At 31.8% G+C, this 18,463-nt stretch overlaps 3 protein-coding genes across 5 annotated transcripts in view; 1 reads left to right on the top strand and 2 right to left on the bottom strand.

Annotated features, from left to right (window-relative positions):
• LOC144851591 (ataxin-3-like) overlaps positions 1-18,463 on the bottom strand; it is a 195,545-nt gene that overhangs the window by 63,462 nt on the left and 113,620 nt on the right. The gene's annotated exons all lie outside the window — the stretch shown is intronic.
• LOC144851592 (RNA-binding protein pno1-like) overlaps positions 1-18,463 on the top strand; it is a 40,139-nt gene that overhangs the window by 6,221 nt on the left and 15,455 nt on the right. Inside the window, exon 7 of one of the 2 annotated variants that reach the window (XM_078709126.1) lies at positions 10,868-10,885. The exons of the other annotated variant lie outside the window; for it this stretch is intronic. The gene's annotated coding sequence lies outside the window, so the exon portion shown is untranslated. Of the gene's footprint in view, positions 1-10,867; positions 10,886-18,463 lie in introns of those variants that run through there. 2 annotated transcript variants of the gene reach the window in all.
• The window catches only part of LOC144851595 (protein phosphatase 1 regulatory subunit 14C-like), a 73,289-nt gene that overhangs the window by 46,486 nt on the left and 8,340 nt on the right, over positions 1-18,463 (bottom strand). Inside the window, exons 2-3 of one of the 2 annotated variants that reach the window (XR_013614195.1) lie at positions 16,783-16,896; positions 8,252-10,343 (exon numbers count right to left, since the gene is read on the bottom strand). Coding sequence is in view for 1 of the 2 variants with exons in the window: in XM_078709131.1 (XP_078565257.1) it covers positions 10,302-10,343; positions 16,783-16,896 (156 nt within the window). In the remaining variant the exon portion in view is untranslated. Of the gene's footprint in view, positions 1-6,551; positions 10,344-16,782; positions 16,897-18,463 lie in introns of those variants that run through there. The other variant, XM_078709131.1, reaches the window with a different exon arrangement.

The raw sequence follows: 18,463 nt of genomic DNA, 5'->3' as shown, positions 1-18,463 counted from the left end.
TAGCAATTATTAAAACCAATCTTTAATATTATTATTTTATTCTATATATTAATATTATTATTAATAATAATATCAAACTTTTATAAAGCGCTCTTTACTGCCGTCTCATATTGAAATCTTTAATTATCCTATCTTATTTAATCTATTTTGTTTTTGCTACAGAACAAAATATAATCCATGTTTATAAGGAAATGTTTACACTACAGTCATTATGTATGAATCATGATGATGGTTTTATTGTATGATAATCATGGTTTGATTGATATTTTTATGATCTTTTCTTACAGTCTATGTAATGTATGTATTTAATTTATGCCATTATATTTCTATGATGATTATAGTATACCTGCAGTAGGTACTGCTGTATATATTTATAACATTCCTTTTAATATGATAATCACAATGAATTGATAATTAACTAATATGCTTTTTTTGCAATTGTTAATTATCTAAGAAGACAACCCTGAAAAAATGTCAGGATCTATAATTATTAGCTAGCATAATTACGACCTAAGGTTACTAATCTATGCTCACTTGGAAAGGCTTTGTATAGACTGGCCACACTAAATTATGATTATGTAACTTATTCAGATTTCCTAAAGCATTTCCTTACATACTGATAGTTAATCTAAATAATAATATGTATTTTCCTGTCATAAATTTACTATAATTGAAGATATCTTAATCAGCTGCTGCTTGTAGGTGGCTCTGCCATACGTATAAAAACTTCTCATATCATTTATTAACAGAATAAAATGTTTATACTGTATACTGTATGAGCATGATTATTTTTCTGATCATTCTGAAATACAACAAAGAAAAATATCATAGTAAAGCACTGGCGACAACGTGTCCACATGAAGAATGTGCGCTGATTAGTCTCAGACATGAAAATGAGCTTGCACTCTGCATAAACACGCTCAATGTTAATGTTTGTTCGTGCACAATGTGTATTTTTAGTACATGCTTTCTGTCTTCTTAACACATTTTGTCTTTAAGGTGTTGAATGATAGTCATGTGTCTAGTCACAGTTCTTATGAATAATGCATACCTCTTACTAATGCATTAGTGTCTCTCTACATGATGCATATGCGAGGATTAGGCCCTCTATAAACCCTCATCAGGCGTAATCGTATAAACCAGAGAGCATCTTATACTATATTAAAATCATGATCTTTTTATCGATCAGTGAATAATAATGTTTCATCCGAAGGACGAGGCAATAAGATTCCTCCCCACATCCCTTTATGGGTTTTCCCCTAAGCAAACCTTTATGCCTCAATACAAAATAATCAATTAACGCAGAGAGACAGAGCAAATCATTTATAAGCTACTAGAAGGGCTGGAATGTACGATTGATTGAATAAAGTTCACAAATATATATTAAAAACATCCTTGCTAAATTTACCACAATCTGGGCATTGAAGTTCAGGACAACACTTGCTATTGCTCTACTTTCATTTTGTATTGTTTAGGTGATTTGAATACTGAATAGGACCTTCTTAATTTTGCTTTATCCATAATCTGAAAAAAAAAAACCAGATGGTGTACGTACAGTACCAAACGCCTGTTGCAAAGGATTGTCTTTGTAAAGGACATTTAATTTTCTTAAATGAATTATTCAACTATTTTAACCAGTGCATTTTACAAGTAATGTAGGACTGTAGACATTAGCTCACATAAACACAATATTTACTCTATTGTGCTTTCAACTTTCAGTTGATGGTGACCTATGTGTGAAAGTACTAATAAAATAAATATTGTATTTTTGCGATAGGTTACTGTTGCGAACAGTACTGTTATATTCAAGAACTAATAGAATACTGAGCTGACATAAGAGGCACGAAAAGGCTATAAACGTTTTGCAGTGTTCCCAATTTGCTATGATTATTTTCAGTAGTCTTGATAAACAAACATTCAAAATGTGTAGTTGCTTGGTGCGACATGAAAACGAATGCCAAACGTGTTTTGTTTTGACACTTTATACAATAACATAGTCGCAGTGCCCGGAACCAGGGCTTTTCATGGTGTGCGTATGGGAAATCTCAAGCATCTTTTAAAGCTCTATCTACACTATCAAACTAGTTTGACAAAAAATGTGTGTTGTGCCCAAATATGGTAGCGATATTCCCAAATATGGTAGTGATATGACATCATCATGTCCATATGGGCACATCACATATTTTTGTAACATAAAGTTTGATAGTGTACACAGAGCTTTACATGCCTATTTCTCTTCCTTCTATGCTTCCTTCCTTCAATTATTTCCTTCACACACTCATTTCCTCTCTGTTTTAAACCACTCCATCTCTTCTGTGTACAATCATACTTAATCCACACTGTATGATTCTTAAATTGTTGGATAAGTCTGTACTTCCTACTTCCTGAAGGAATCAATGACGGAATTTAAAGGGGAATACTTGGAAGTACTCCTATGGTTGTATAACCATTCAGATTTAAGTGAGCTACTCATTCAATTTTAACGAGGTGCTTTGGTTGTATATTACAACATGAAGTAATACAAGTAAAGGAAACAACAGTAGCGTTTGTATACATTGTACCACGCAATCTGGTATTGTAGGCATTATTATTCAGGAAGCAATGAATGCTACAGAAACAAGAGGTTATCAAAGTTCATATAATCTGTATTATTTTATTATAACTATAAAACTTAATATTATTTGCATAGAGTGAGTGTAGTATTTTGTTTATGCTCTTCTTTTTGACTCATTGGTATGATATAAATTATTATTTTGCATGATGTCCTATAAATAATCACAATGGAATATGTTTGGTTTTTATCTAGTGGCATAACGGTTATGAGCGCTCACTGGCTAAATCCAGGGGCTGCTTATGGGGGCCCCTGAGCAGTGCCCAGAGACATTAAAATATGTTGAAAATGGCTAAAAATGCCCAAGGCCTCCAGCGTTGGGTTCCTAAACCAGAGGTCTCAGGCCTTTGTTTTTATCCAACATATTTTAACAATTTATTTGATTAATACCTTTTATGCTTTATTTGTGATTACTGTAGTACCGTAAATACAGTTGTTGTTTTTTACATAATGCCCTATATTTTAAAAATTATAGAATTTTCTATACTATCTTTAGGCCTACCTATTACATTTTATCATCAATTATATTTTATGGCTACCAACAAATATTTGTTACGGCGCCCTATATTGATACACAATACTTTAATATTATCACTGGTTATTGATGGCTAATGCATTGATCCAGTATACCTACTCTTGTATCTCCTTTCCTTCCACTTTGCATCTTTAAGGAGAGACATAAGCTCACATAAAGCGCACTTGTATTTCTTCTCTCTCTCTCTTGTTAATATTTGAAAGATATTTAAAACAGAGTATGATTGTCATTCAACTGAGTGTATTTCATATGAACTTTAAAAAAGAAAATTGAAGACTAAAGTCATAGCACATATGATTTAATTCATAATGCATAGGACTTAAGTTATAGCGCATCATAACATGACTTTAATATTAAACTTTCTTCACATATTATTATTTTTTTCATATGGTATGTTTTTATTGGATGTGCTATTTTATATCTGTGTGCCACAGTTTAAAGACCCCTTCCCTTCAATTTTGGACGTTTTTTGGAAAATAATACATATATATCACTTTAAAAACATTAAACCATGTCATTCCTTGTCTTAAATGTACGTTTTATGGTAAATTATGATAAAAAGTGAGAAACAATGCACTACCTAAGTAGCTCGCGGCGATCGACCTCTCGTGGACGGTCTTAGGCCTAGCCTAGCTAGGCTTAGTTTTGTAGGCCTAGCTGGTAAACATCGGTAACGTACGAACATCGTACGCTAGCTATATACCTAGCCTGACGTTGTATAGTTGCTGCATTAATTGTCTTTCTATTTTTGCCAGACTCCGTTGATACAAATTGGGGAAAACCCGGTATTTTCGCTGAAAAGTTAGGAGTCTTCCATTTGTTTTGGCCTCACGATTGATCGAAAAGTGGGCGAATTACAGGTGAAAAACAAAAATATCAATCCGCGCGCAATGCATTTTGGGATTTATAGCGGGCCGCTATAATTATTAGAATCGACTTATTTTTCACATTTTTAACTGTTTAAAGACGAAAAAAGTTATCGCAATAGGACCATATAGTATTATTTTTACATTAAATATAGTTTGTGATCTTAAATTAGATCTAAAAAACGTAGGGAAGGGGGCTTTAAAATTAGCCAACAAATAATAGGCCCAGCATTCTTTTTCTACGACTATAGTATTAGTATCAGTTTTGTCTTAAGCTCCATAATTATGTCATTATAGATTAGAAATAAATCGTGCATGGCTTTATAAAAGGCTTTTTATACTTCAATGAGCACGAACGTAGACGCCCTTTTTATTATGTATACTGAGGCCGCCGCATTAGATAATTGAATTCATTGTTATAATTCACATATGTTACAAGTCCTCATCGTCTTTCTATCTCAATATCTTTCAGTTTTGGTCATAAACATCTGTTGTCATTCAATCCCAAACACATAATAATAGCATTGCTGCACTTTCACAAGGAGATATATTTTCGATGTTTTTATAAAAAATTTTAAATATCATTTATCAATTTTGAATATTACATTTGGATGCCACACGATTCTATGCACTGTATCTCCACATATATGGCATTAGTATGTCCAGTATCATAGGCATATTCTGTATATAGTGTAACATATGTATCACATGTGACACCTGTATTACAGTATTTGTTAAGGTTGGTCACATGTGATAAATATGTTACACTGTATACATATGCCTATAGTACTGGACTAATTATATACAGTAATGAGAAACAGAGTGTGGATGCTATTTTTTCAGCAAGTTTTGGTCAGTAATAATGAGAATAACTACTGTATTATATGATTATTTGTGATCCCATAATTGATACAGAACCTACAGTAATTTTAACGCTAATTTACTTAAGCTTGGTTCCTACTAGGGTGCAACGCAAGGACGAAAGCACAATGCAAATGATCTGACCAATCACAAGCGATGGATTATTCAAGCTGTCGCCTCTCATTGGTCAACTCGCTTGTGTTGCGTCTACGTCTTTGTGCTGTCTGTGGGAACCAACCTAACATTAGAGGTGGGAAGTGTATGTCTGTATGCAGTAGTGTCATACTTTTGTCTATTTCTCCAACAATCTACCCATCAGAATGTTTAATCTAAAGCTCTGTCCACACTATCAAACTATCACAATAGTGTGATGTGCTAAAATATGGTAGTGATATGCTATCATCATATCACATATTTTGTCACATAAAGTTTGATAGTGTAACAAATTTTTTCAAATATCCTTAAAATATTTAAATCTACACACGTCTTGTATTTCTTCTGCATCATGCATTCACTAACAAAGACGTATTAAAGCTTCTTGTGTTCTCAACCTTTTGTTATACACCGTTCTCCATGGTTATACAATTGTTCCAATACAGCTAATTACATAGGCTTTGTTACAATCCTTCGGCTACCTTTACACTTGATGTTGTCATTGGATTTAATTATGAGCAACTTGGGTGTTATGTAAACAAATCTATACAGTAGCAATGACTGGCAATTCTCTCTGAAACTATTCCAATATTTCTGTGTGTTATTTTAGTACTGTAATATTGATTATAATTATTCAGCCTGGTTTTAAAGTCAACAACTAAACAATAAAACTACTTTTTAGTATCTGGAATAATTGCTGTAGTTACGATGAGTGGATAAAGAGGGTGATAGAGGTTTTTTTCACCTAATATAATAATTTTAAATATTTTTTAAGTTGCAAATATTAATTTTAGAAACTTACGGATCATGTCAAAATTATTATACTGCAGCTACTGCAGTAACTTCATTTATTTACTGCAATAATGTATGATGTATTGTTAGTTTTTTCCACCGTACTATAATTTAGTTTATGTCACTGAAATAACATTTTATTTTACCCACAAAAGCTTGCTAAATTATTGCATATATAGGTTAAAGGCCCATTTACACTAGGACAATAACGATCGACGATAAATAGATAAGCATGCATTTTTGTTACATAACCAAAAGAATTTAGAAAGGTTTTCGTTCTAGAACTATAGAATACTCAATTTATGCCGTCTTTGATCAAAATAATATTTTTTAAAATCCAATCAAATGACGTCATGATCAATAAAACAAAAAAATCTTTGTAGTGTCACGATATTATTGCTCTTACTAATCATAACATCATTTGGTTGGATGTGTGAGAATATCATTTTAATCAAAGGAAACATACTGTAGATGGTTCCTAAATAATTCTAGAATAAAAATTAGATTTCTTTTGTTTTATGTATGAACAATGTATATTTGTTTATTTATCGTCAATCGTTATCGTCCTAGTGTAAATGGGCATTTAAAGAGTAAATAAAGTGTAGTTACTGCAGTAACTGCAGTAGAATGAATTTGACATGGTCTATCTACAAAAAGTAAATCTACAGTATAGTAAAGTAAAGCTGAGACAACAATTACATTTGAATATATTCGATATAAACAGTAAAATGCATGAATTTAGATCACATTACTTTATTTAATATGATAATAACAATACTTCTAATACAAACACAAACAATTCCATGCTTGAAAATTGACAAAAGAAAAATACAAACTTTCCAAAACGGAAAAAAAACCAATAATACTACTAGTTCAATAATGGCACCAAGTCAGTCAAAATTAACTTCATTTTAAATGTTATAAAATCGTCATACAGAGTATTTGTAGTTCTCCAATTAAAGACCACACAGGATTGATTATCCCAAAATGTTTATATTATAAGAAGTCTTTAATTGGAGAGAGGCAATACATGTAAACATGGATGGATTTATATACACGACTCAAATCTGTTGAACTTAGGCTATAAAATAAACAGTACCTACCCATAAGATAATACTTAAATAGAAACAACAACGATAAATGGACAATTTTAAAAAGCTGTGATAGACAAATAAAATCAGTAAAAACAGTAGACCTACATAAAGTAAAATCAGAGGTACAGTAGCACACCTAGGGGACCCAACAAAGCATCCCCTTAAAAGAGGTGTCTTTTGAATATGGATTGGCCGTAGCGTTAAAACGTTATTTTCCTATGTTTCTTTCACAAAAAAGTGTCCCCTTAAGCTTGATTTCCACTAAAGACGCAATGCAAGGATGTATACGCAATGCAAGCAAGTTGACCAAAGCACATTTCAAATTATCCGTCTTACATTTATGTCCTTTTGTAGCATCCTAGTGGCAACCAAGCTTATATAGCGACCCAAAGGAGGGATTCTACTGTATATAAACAAATTGTGTATTTTAATGCATACTGTAGTAACGTGTGAAACTTAAACCTCCATTTAAGTGGTTTTACTTGGCTTGGCGCTAATTCCTGCTTATGCTAATGTGTTGCAATAGTGAACTATGTTGTCATTCACACTACATTATTCCTGCTTATGCTAATGTGTTGCAATAGTGAACTATGTTGTCATACATTTTTAAATGTACTGTTATAAATACTGTACATTTTATTTCATATATTCCACCTTATAAAATTTAAGTCATGTTTGTGCATATGACAGTATGGCATCAATCACATGTCAAATGTCATGAACAATGAATAATTCAACATCAGTTGGTGTAATAAGGCATGTTGCAAGCAACAATTATTAAAAACATACTTTTAATTATTTGTATGCATTAAAATGTCATACTGTATGACTGTATAAAATTGATATTGTGACATCTGAATAGTTCAGAATAAAGTCATGGCATTCAACCAGTTTTGTAGTAAAAATATATTGTGAGTATGCACATGTGAACCACATACTATGCAGGTCATTAGATTGCCTTGCTACAATTTAGTTTAAATTATGCTAAATTATGCATAAATTTATCACAGTATGTGGACAATTTGACATAATGTCTGTTTATAAACCAGTTCATGGATGGAAAAAACCACAAGTTTTTAAATGATTCAATTTTATCCAAACTACTGTATTGTATCAAAATAGAAAACAATGAATTTGTATGAAGTGTAGATATTAAATTAAGGTGTATCTTTTATTATTAAAGCTCTGTCTACACTACAAAAGTGTGATGTACCCAAATATGGTAGTGATATGACCAAAGATGGTAGTAATATGACATTCATCATGTCCATATATGGGCACATCACAACATTTTTTTTGACACATGAAGTTTGATACTAGTGTAGACAGAGCTTTACACAACCAAATTGGTTAGATAGTTTAGGTGTGAACAAAATAGAAATTACATTACTAGTTGAGTAATTGATTAATATTTTAAACTGAATATGTGTATCATAATTTTCAAGTAAAGTATAGCTAAAATTGCAATGAATTAATTATCTGGCCATTTCCCCCACCCCCATGCAATTTCTCTACCCGTGCTTAAAAATCATGGCCAATTATGTAATCGTCAGTTTAACATAGACTAGTAGCACTGTGTTTACCGTTATTATTATATTACGGCACTATACACATAGTGTGTTGTACCACATAGAAATAAAATGCCCTAGCAAACACTCTTTTTCTTTTATTTAATATTTACATTAAACACTAAAACATCTTGTCTTTATGGTTGGCGTTCTACTACCACACACTATATTTAATACTAGTTAAATATTTACATATATAGCATTCTAGGACTGTTAGAAAAGGAATCCATAAAATACAGTTTGCTTACTAAGTTAAATATACTATTTTTTATAGCCTGGCTTTGCTGGGGATGTTTTAAAAAGTATTTTAACTCAACGCCAATAAATTGACTAGTTTTTGTTGGGGTGTTCTTAGCAGTTTCATCCAATTACTTTCTTCGTCGGTATGTTGGCATATTTTTACCCTAGGTAGGACTTATAAAATAAAAGTGGCGTTTACATCATTTTCCGTCAAAAATAACCGATTGCAATCGCCATTCCAATATGTGTAAATGGCCAAACTATCACTCTCGTGTTTGTACATCACAATAGCCATGGCTAAAAATAAAACCCCTCATCAAAACAAAATTTCAAATCCTCATGAATATGAAACTAACATTCTTTTTCAATTCAATTTGTTAACCACTGCTTAATTACAGAACGTGGTAATCCTACAATACACCAACATGTAATTGTATTACAGTATGTGTAATAATTTTAAAACAAAATTACATTACATACAGATCGTTTTCAAGATTGTCTTGAATTCAAGGCAAAATTTAAAATGCAATTACTTAATAATTTAAAAACAATTAAAAATGGTCGATACATACAGTTTTTGTACAGTTTGGCACTGTGGTGTTTTGTGGACTACACAATTGTACATATTATTTGCTTTTTATTAGCATTATTACTGTAAATGATCAAACAAAGCGCCTTACAGAAACTATTTTTACAATTTTGTAAGCGCCACAGCACATGCTTGACTATTTACAGTTTTTATCTTACATACAATACAAAGTGCTTGAAGTTATTGCATATTGTATACAAGAACCCAATTAGAAAGGAAATGAACAGTTTACAACCTGTGTTTTATTAGACATCTTATGATGAAAATGAACAATTCATTCATAAAATACTTAGATATGTATCTATTTGTATAACCCATGTTGTAAAGTCATAATATCTACATTATGAAATATTAAAAAGTCACGTAGAGCGACCTTTGGTCATCCTGTGGTAGAACACCAGGAAACGCACTAGGATATCGCAATAGGTATGTTATATTAATAGGCCAATATGATTCTAAAATGCCATCACACATACAGACCTGTTTAATCATTAACTACCATGTACTGCTAGATGTACAGTATACCATGGTGTTTACAATATCGCCAAGAGATAACCTTGCGAAACCAGTTAATAATTAACTTTCAAAGTGCTTTCAAGTAGGCCTAAATTTTGCAATTTCAGAACAAACAAAACTGTGATATGAACGCATATTATAAACCTATTGACCTACGGCTCTCCATTAAACTCTGAAACCAAACTGCAGTTCGATGACTGTATGTATGATAACGCCTTTGAATAATTAATTCTTTTATAATTAATCTCAGTCACAGGCATTGTAAATTATAACAAAATAAACTGGTGTAGCGCATTTATCTTGCTTGCAGACGTCAAGTAATGGGCAATTAGCGTTGGCATTCACCGCAATATTTAATCCACTCTGTACGCATTTAACACATCTAACACTATCAGTGGGTTAGGGTTTCTCGTTAAGGTAACTTCTGTAATTCCATAAACTGTCAAATGTTTTTATTTTCAATTAAGTGCCGGCGGCTACAAGCACTTTATCCGCTCTAACAGTTCTTTTATGAAATCCTAGAAAACAAAAAGAAAAACATGTTAACAATTGAAAGTTTATATCAATCAACAAATAAAACATTGGTAAAATTCACTGAATGATTTTTAACTAGCATTTCGCATCCTACAGTTATAATACAGTATGTGATGCATAGTTGCAGCTGTACATACAGCTCAGTATTTGGGGTTGTTTTTAAACAGAGATCAAATTTACTAAACTTTTTAATACTTATATTTAAATAATACAATTATAAATAATGAATAACTTATTCATGTGTGAGAAAATACATTCTTTATAAAGTCTTATACCGCTTATACTGTAGCTTGTTTATTGAATGTATCTTTCCAAAACTATTAACTTTTTTAATAGTGAATATCCATTAGGTCCATCATAAAACAAAATATTAATATAAACACTATAGTCCAGTAGGTCCTTTCTTCTATGCACCATGCATTATATTTAGCACATATAAAAACAAACCCCTTCAATGTCTGAACAAAGTACATAGTTCTTATTGCATAATGTCTTTTGTACTGAACAGGGTTAATGATGTAACATCCCGTTCAAAGAACAAGACTAAACAGTGGCTAAAAGTACAATATCTCCCAAGACCACAAACAGGATAGCAAGTCTGCTTCCTTGGGCCTGTTTCTGTTGCGAGAAAATAAAATACCCCTTGGCAGCAAGAACAGGACAAATTTAATGGTTGACTTGTTTGTCTAGTTTGTAACTACTGTGGAGTAGCTTTGCGTCAGGGTGTTGAATAATTGATGTTTTGTCCTACCCTATCTGACCAATTACTGGTTAAATGACATTCAGAAAAATATAACGGTTTCAAATACCCATTCGATTGTACAAAATTTTACTGTGCTACTTTTAGCTACAACCCAAAATAACAAATTAGATTGACCGCTATTGACCGCCACTCAACTACAGTAGCATCTTTTGACCGCTTATGCCTATTGTGGGTATTGTTATTGTTTTTGTTGACAACCACCCACTGATTTAAACAGTTTTTTTAGGAACACAAACTTTGTATGTATTTTCAATCTATTTTCAAATAGTTATTCATTGTTATGCAGAAGAAATTGACTGTCTCTATTCTTCTGTCCATGTATTCATTCCATTAAACCAGTAGCATCATAAATTATGATTCAATAATTATGTACCTTTTCTGAATATTTCTGAATCATAAAGACAGATTAGTATTGCAGTAATAAAAGCAAAAACACAATTTTGATGATTAATTTAATTTTTTTATGGTTGGTATCAATTAGGCTTAATGATTTTGTTTACCTGAAGCTATAAATCTTGGAACAAAAAATGTGTAGGTTGACTATCAACATATGTAATAAGGTAATACATGCATTGCTTTACATTATTATTCCCTGCTATAGAGTATTATTTTTTTTCATAATAAATTATATTTTTATAAATGATAACAGGACAATTTTGATATAACAAATTTTGATTAAAACTGCTGGTCAATCTGAATTTAGATTATAGAAGGAAACATGATTTGTATTGCATTTTTGGCTATACATAGAGATATTATAGTGTTCACTTTAATATCTCTATGGGCTAAACCATTTGATATGTGTAGCAGTAACATGGTATTATGTAGCACTGGTTGTGTAGCATTGGATGCTACATTGGCGAAAATATTCATGACCCACATACATGCTCAGTTTTAAAACACCATACCCCCAGTAGGTTTTACCTCTTACTAATGCTACATGTGTAACAATAAGGTGAGATTGTATTGTGTAGCATTGGCTATGCTACATTTGCCGTGATAAACAATTTTGTTCATTCCGAAAGACTTGTATTAAGACTTCGTTTATGTAGAGCATCTTGTGTATATGTTTGTCTTGTAAATAAGAAGGATGGTGAATGAATTCGCTTTATAGTTATCCTTGAAAATTTGCATAAATATATAAACCTACATATCAACCTATACTACGAGAAGGAAAAACAATTGACCTATTCCTACTGTATCAAGAACTATGTTAATACCATGTTAATAATGTATTAGGAGTATGCGAAAATTGAACAAAAACATTGTACATGTACAGTAATTACAAACAGTGTGACAATTAGGTAATTAATGTTTGAATCCTAACAACACTTATTTTCCATTGCCTGTACTTGATGTCTACAATTAGCGAACTTTCAGTTTTTGTAGCAGGTGATTCTTGTAGCTAATAAGTTAATATTATAATTGCATATAGCCATATGACCTTGATATGACCTCTAATTATGAATCTAGTCTATATTTATTGCTCTTAAACGCATAGTAAAGTGTTGTTAGTCATTAAACGTGTTGATGATATATTCAAAGGTTGCCAAACGTCCATTGATCCATTTACTTTGCATTCTGTTTTTAGTTTAAATGGCGCAGTCGTAAGGAATCGGAGTAAGGTGTGAAAAGGCATGTCAGTGCTTCACTCTCATTGACTCGTCCTTCAGATGGACAAAAAAATGTTGGTTATTAATGCATTTATGTGTGGCTCTTTTCCATAATTTTAAACGCCATCAACAAATATTTGCGATGTTCACGATAAAAACAAGGTTACAAAAACATCATGAAATTTAATAATCATTTTTTTATTTAACATCATTTTATATTATTTTTTTGATAATATATTCCTGTTCTTACTAGAGTACTTGTACTACCTGTATTACTAGTAATAATTTCCATAAAAAGGTAATTAAAATAGCCCATAAAATTAAAATGTAGCAATATTATTGATATAAAATTCTGTACATGATGATAATATATTGATAATAATATATTGAGTGATAATTCTTAGTGCTCATAAAAAAAACCACAAAATACAGGAATAATGTCCATATCCCATTAGAATGTGGATACCATTATTAATAATCATAAAGCATAATACAGTATTGAGTAAGTTGAGTAACATTTACCAGTATAGTACAGTAAACTCTCCCAATACCTGACTCTCTGAAAACCGGAAACTCTCCCAAAACGGTCCAAAATTCATTTTTACCATTAGAAACACATTCTGAATACCAGACTTTCCAGAAAACCAGACATATTCGGCCAGCCCAAAGTATGGGCCCAATACAGTATGCCTGACTGTTTGCTGTGGAACGCCGTTTATGCAACATTTCGAGAGGAGAAGAGAGTACCAAGGCTTAAGAGGTTGAGGAAAAAATTGTCAGCGGGAATGACATACCCCGCTAATAGTTTGACTTTTTCAAAGCATTCAATTCAATTCATTCAAAACATTTCATTCAAAACATATTTTATTCAAAACATATTTCATTCAAAACATTTAATTCAAAACATTTCATTCAAAACATTAAATTCAAAGCATTTCATTCAAAACATTTCATTCATATCGATGCATTTCATTCACATCGATGCATTTCATTCACATATCAAGTCATAAATTTCATATCATCGAAATGTTGCGTAAACGGCGTTCCATAGTTGGCAATTTAAGTCACACATTCATTACAGTCTACAGTTTCCTAAAAGAGGAATTTTAATTATCCAGCCATTATAAACGAAAGAAGTTTACATACAATCATTTTCTATAATGTGTGGTCTACTGTAAACAGGAAAGAGTGCGGTATCAATGGTATTCCACAGTAAACATACATTTTCCTGGAATACAAACCATGTCAATGGCATGTTGCAAATTTCTAAGAACAACATTAGAGTATAGACATTGCTGCTGTAGAGGTTTTAATATTAGGAACAATCTGTCTGAAATGGTCAGGTCTGGAAGTATCAAAACAAATAAAGTTTAATGGATTTAGTGACAAGAAATGACCCTTGAGTGAGGAGCATGATAGCCTATCCTTCTGGACTTTGGTTTTCTAGTTTTGGGAGAATTTCCGGTTGTCAGAGAGTTGGGTATTGGGAGAGTTGAGTGTATAATATGGAATTTGCGCTATGTAAATGAATACATTATTATGATTGTATTGTAAAGCAATTGCAGTATTCAGTGAGCTAAAACCTATCATCAAATGTAGTATTGATAGCAGTGTAATAATTAACCAGGGATTCAGCATATTATGCTAAACACCAATATGACTCATCCAAATGTACAGTACCACAAAAACCATTTACATTTCTCTCTAAATTACCATGCATTCGTGCTGCGAGACTTGAATAACAAACTTAATGCGCGATGCGTTGACGTTAATAAGACGCAATTTACATCCCCCATGGGATTTAGGATTGATTGCAATTAGCTAATTAGACAATACCTAATAATTATCTCACCTTTTGGGTTTTGTTTAGGAATAATATATTAATGGATTTTTTTTTAATTTGATATACTGTACTGTAATATTCTTTTTTTATTCTTTATTTCAGACGATAGAATCTATTGTATAAATAGAATGTGCATACTAAATAGTGTACACTATTAAAACAACAATTACATACAAATATTATTAAAGATGTATTATTCCCCCAAAAACATGAAAAATGAAGATTAATAAAATCAGACTTTAAATACTGTAGGCCGTTTTGCAGTTTTAATAAAGTTATTCACTTCTGTAAAAATAAACCAAAAAAAAAAAAAAAAATTCATAAGACAAGACAAAACCATTCTCTGAATGGGGGTATTGGGGGGTGGTATATTATGAGAAAATCACTTAACCAGTAAATGTATCTCTTTTATTCAAAGAGATATTATCTGCCTGACTTATTTTTGGAGATATTTTAATCAAATAAACATATTGTAACAATTGAAAGGCTTTGTTAAACACACAAAGACAAGTTTAGATTGTAAAATTACAGGTTAGCCAAAGAACATGATTACCAACCAACCGCAGAATTATAGTGGAACTCTAGCTAGAATGTAATTTATCATATTGGGATTTATAATGTATTTTAGTATCTCATATATAACACATACTGTATGATGCTGTGTACTAAAATTAAACTAGCTAACGTCATAGTCTGCTCTGGATTTTACATGTTGTAAAAAATGTACACTTTATGTGTGTATTGATCATGTGTGTATTGATCATGTGTGTATTGATCATGTGTGTATTGATCACATGTGTAATGTTCACATTGTATAATCACATGTGTAATTATCACATATTTAATGTTCACATTGTATGATCAGACATGTATGTTCACATTGTATGATCAGACATGTATGTTCACATTGTATGATCAGACATGTATGTTCATATTGTATGATCAGACATGTATGTTCACATTGTATGATTAAGACATGTATGTTCACATTGTATGATCAGACATGTATGTTCACATTGTATGATCAGACATGTATGTTCACATTGTATGATTAAGACATGTATGTTCACATTGTATGATCAGACATGTATGTTCACATTGTATGATTAAGACATGTATGTTCACATTGTATCATCAGACATGTATGTTCACATTGTATGATCAGACATGTATGTTCACATTGTATGATCAGACATGTATGTTCACATTGTATGATCAGACATGTATGTTCACATTGTATGATCAGACATGTATGTTCACATTGTATGATCAGACATGTATGTTCACATTGTATGATCAGACATGTATGTTCACATTGTATGATCACATGTGTAATGATTACATGTAATTTCACATGTGTAATGATTACATGTAATTTCACATGTGTAATGATTACATGTAATTTCACACATGTAATGATTACACATGATCCCACATGTCATTATCACACTGTACAGTAGGTAATCATCACATATTATGTAATGATTATATTACAACAGCCGTACCAAGAAAGCTTCTTTGTCGCCATCCATTCTTATTTACATTACCCTTGTACGAGATTGGTTCTCAGTAACTAGTACAATTGATTCTTTTTGTCAGAGCAACCCACCCAGTTATGCAAACAATATTTTAAGAAATTAAAATCCCCTTCACACCACCTTTTAAATAAGGCCTTAAAACACACACACCGTAAATGGTACCTATATGCCACGTTTAAATACACCCATCAGGTCAGTAGTACCGTCACTGTCATGTTTACAAAATGGTATAAATAACTTTTTAATATAGAACCTTTTTGACAAATGATTTTTTACAAATTGATGTTTTTGACATGTTCGATGAAGCAAGCACTGAAGTAAATTGGTTAAATTTGGCCTTTTGTTAATTAATAATCAGTTGTCGCAACTCCTTGTGTATCTCAATACATTTTTATTTATAATAAATGAAAACTTGGTTTATTTTTAGACAACCCTACCAACTGTATTCATTATAAATTAAAGCATTTTAACACCATATCAAGTGTTTAGTGCTGGGCATAAAAAAAATATTCAATTGGAATACAGGCTCATTATTAAAATCCCCAGTTGTTTTCAGGGAAAGGTATGTGGGGAAGGTGGGGAGGGGCCTTTTACTGACATACATAATTAACCATTTACGCATTGTTTTTATTTTATTCTCTGTTAATATTGAATTCTTATACTTACGTCTGTAGGTTTAGATGCGTCTCGCAATAAATCTTTTAAATTACTATATCGTTCTGGTTCATCTAATAGTAAAATATTATCAATATCTACTTCAATATCGTAATCTTCACCATCCTAAAAAAACAAGAGGAATAAATAGGTCATAAGTATTGTAAAATTAAGCGCTCAAACTGCATGTCCTATTTTAATTTTTCATTTTCAAAGTTTGCCTGACCCCCTTGCGTCTGCCTATATGCTTTTAAGCACTGTTTTTCTTCAGGTTTTTGTATTCAACACCATGCAATTTGTTGACCCACACAGATATATTACCTAAAAGTGTTGCTATAAATGCTTATCCAGTGCTACAGTGCATTATCTACCATCAATTGTTTTTGCAAACATTTGTTAAATGTCTATTTAATATTTACAGTAATACTTTATTATATCATGCATCATTGGTTTGGATACCTGCACAACTTATTCATGGCTGTTTCAATTAGTCTACCGGAACCATTAAATAGTATTTTTTCAATGAGAAGGAGAAACTCTATGAATAAATAATTATATAATTTATATGATGTCACTAGAAGTCATCTGAATTCAAATGTCAAACAATAAGATGTAACACTTGGAATTAAAGTTTGTGTTTGCTACATGTTCAGTTCCTTTTTCATATCACTGTACAATATACCAAGGAGTAGCAATGGGTAAACACTGTAGTGATTGAGCTACAGATTTTGAAAGCTAGGGAGCCGACAGGGACGGATCAAGAATTTTGAAATAAAGGGGAGGGGGGAGAAGGCCTCAAAATGGTGAAAAGAAGAGTTGAACTTAATTTGATATCCTGTTTTTTGCATTACAATTTTTGAAATCTATGGGGGGAGGGGGGGGGGGGAGGAGGAGTGGCGGACTGACTGGGCCCCACTGGATCCGCCCCTGGCCAAGTACATTTCCCATGCCATTTATTGCAGAGAGTAATAGCAAAGACTCTATAAATATCATTTTTCATCTTCTAGCAAATTTCCTTTGTCAGCAGAAGCCCCACTACATGTCTAACTTTCGAGTCAAAAAGTCATTCTGTGCACACTCAGAAACTATGAGCATGTACAGAATGACATCAATGTGGCACATAATGTGGCACATAATGCAAATGAAGAGAATCAGTAATGTAATATCTGAGTAATATAGTTAAACATTGTTTTTATTTGTTCTAGCAATTTTTATTTTTATTTTTCCAAAAATGTATAGTACCACAGGCGTATGAAGTAATTACAAGCCTTTAATCAATTAAACACATATTTATACATGGTCACACCCAGTTAACCCATCTTAGAATGTTTGTTGTGACACACTCCGGGGTACAATGACACATCAAGTCACACCGCAGGGATCCCATGGCGACATTCCTAGGGTGTGTAGTAGGGTAGAATACGAAACTAGTATAGGGCGTAGTTTATGAAAGCAACCATTAGTGACTAATTTTAACCAGTTGAATGTGTATGGCTTTTTGTAAAGTTCTGGCAGTAATCCATGTACCATCATTAATTGTTGACTAGTACGTTGCTATATTTGGTATCAAGCGCCATACAATTGTCGAAGTACTGCATATATACTGTGTAATTAAAATCTGAAATTACAATATTGTTTATCAAAGAAGATAATGGTTGAATTTGCTTGAATTTGTTTTTTTTTCTAATAAAAA

Source organism: Antedon bifida, chromosome 9, assembly GCF_963402885.1.
Source record: "Antedon bifida chromosome 9, ecAntBifi1.1, whole genome shotgun sequence".
NCBI classification, from domain to species: Eukaryota; Metazoa; Echinodermata; class Crinoidea; order Comatulida; family Antedonidae; genus Antedon; species Antedon bifida.
Note: the sequence above shows the minus strand (reverse complement) of the source record. Positions and strands in the feature narration are given on the sequence as shown.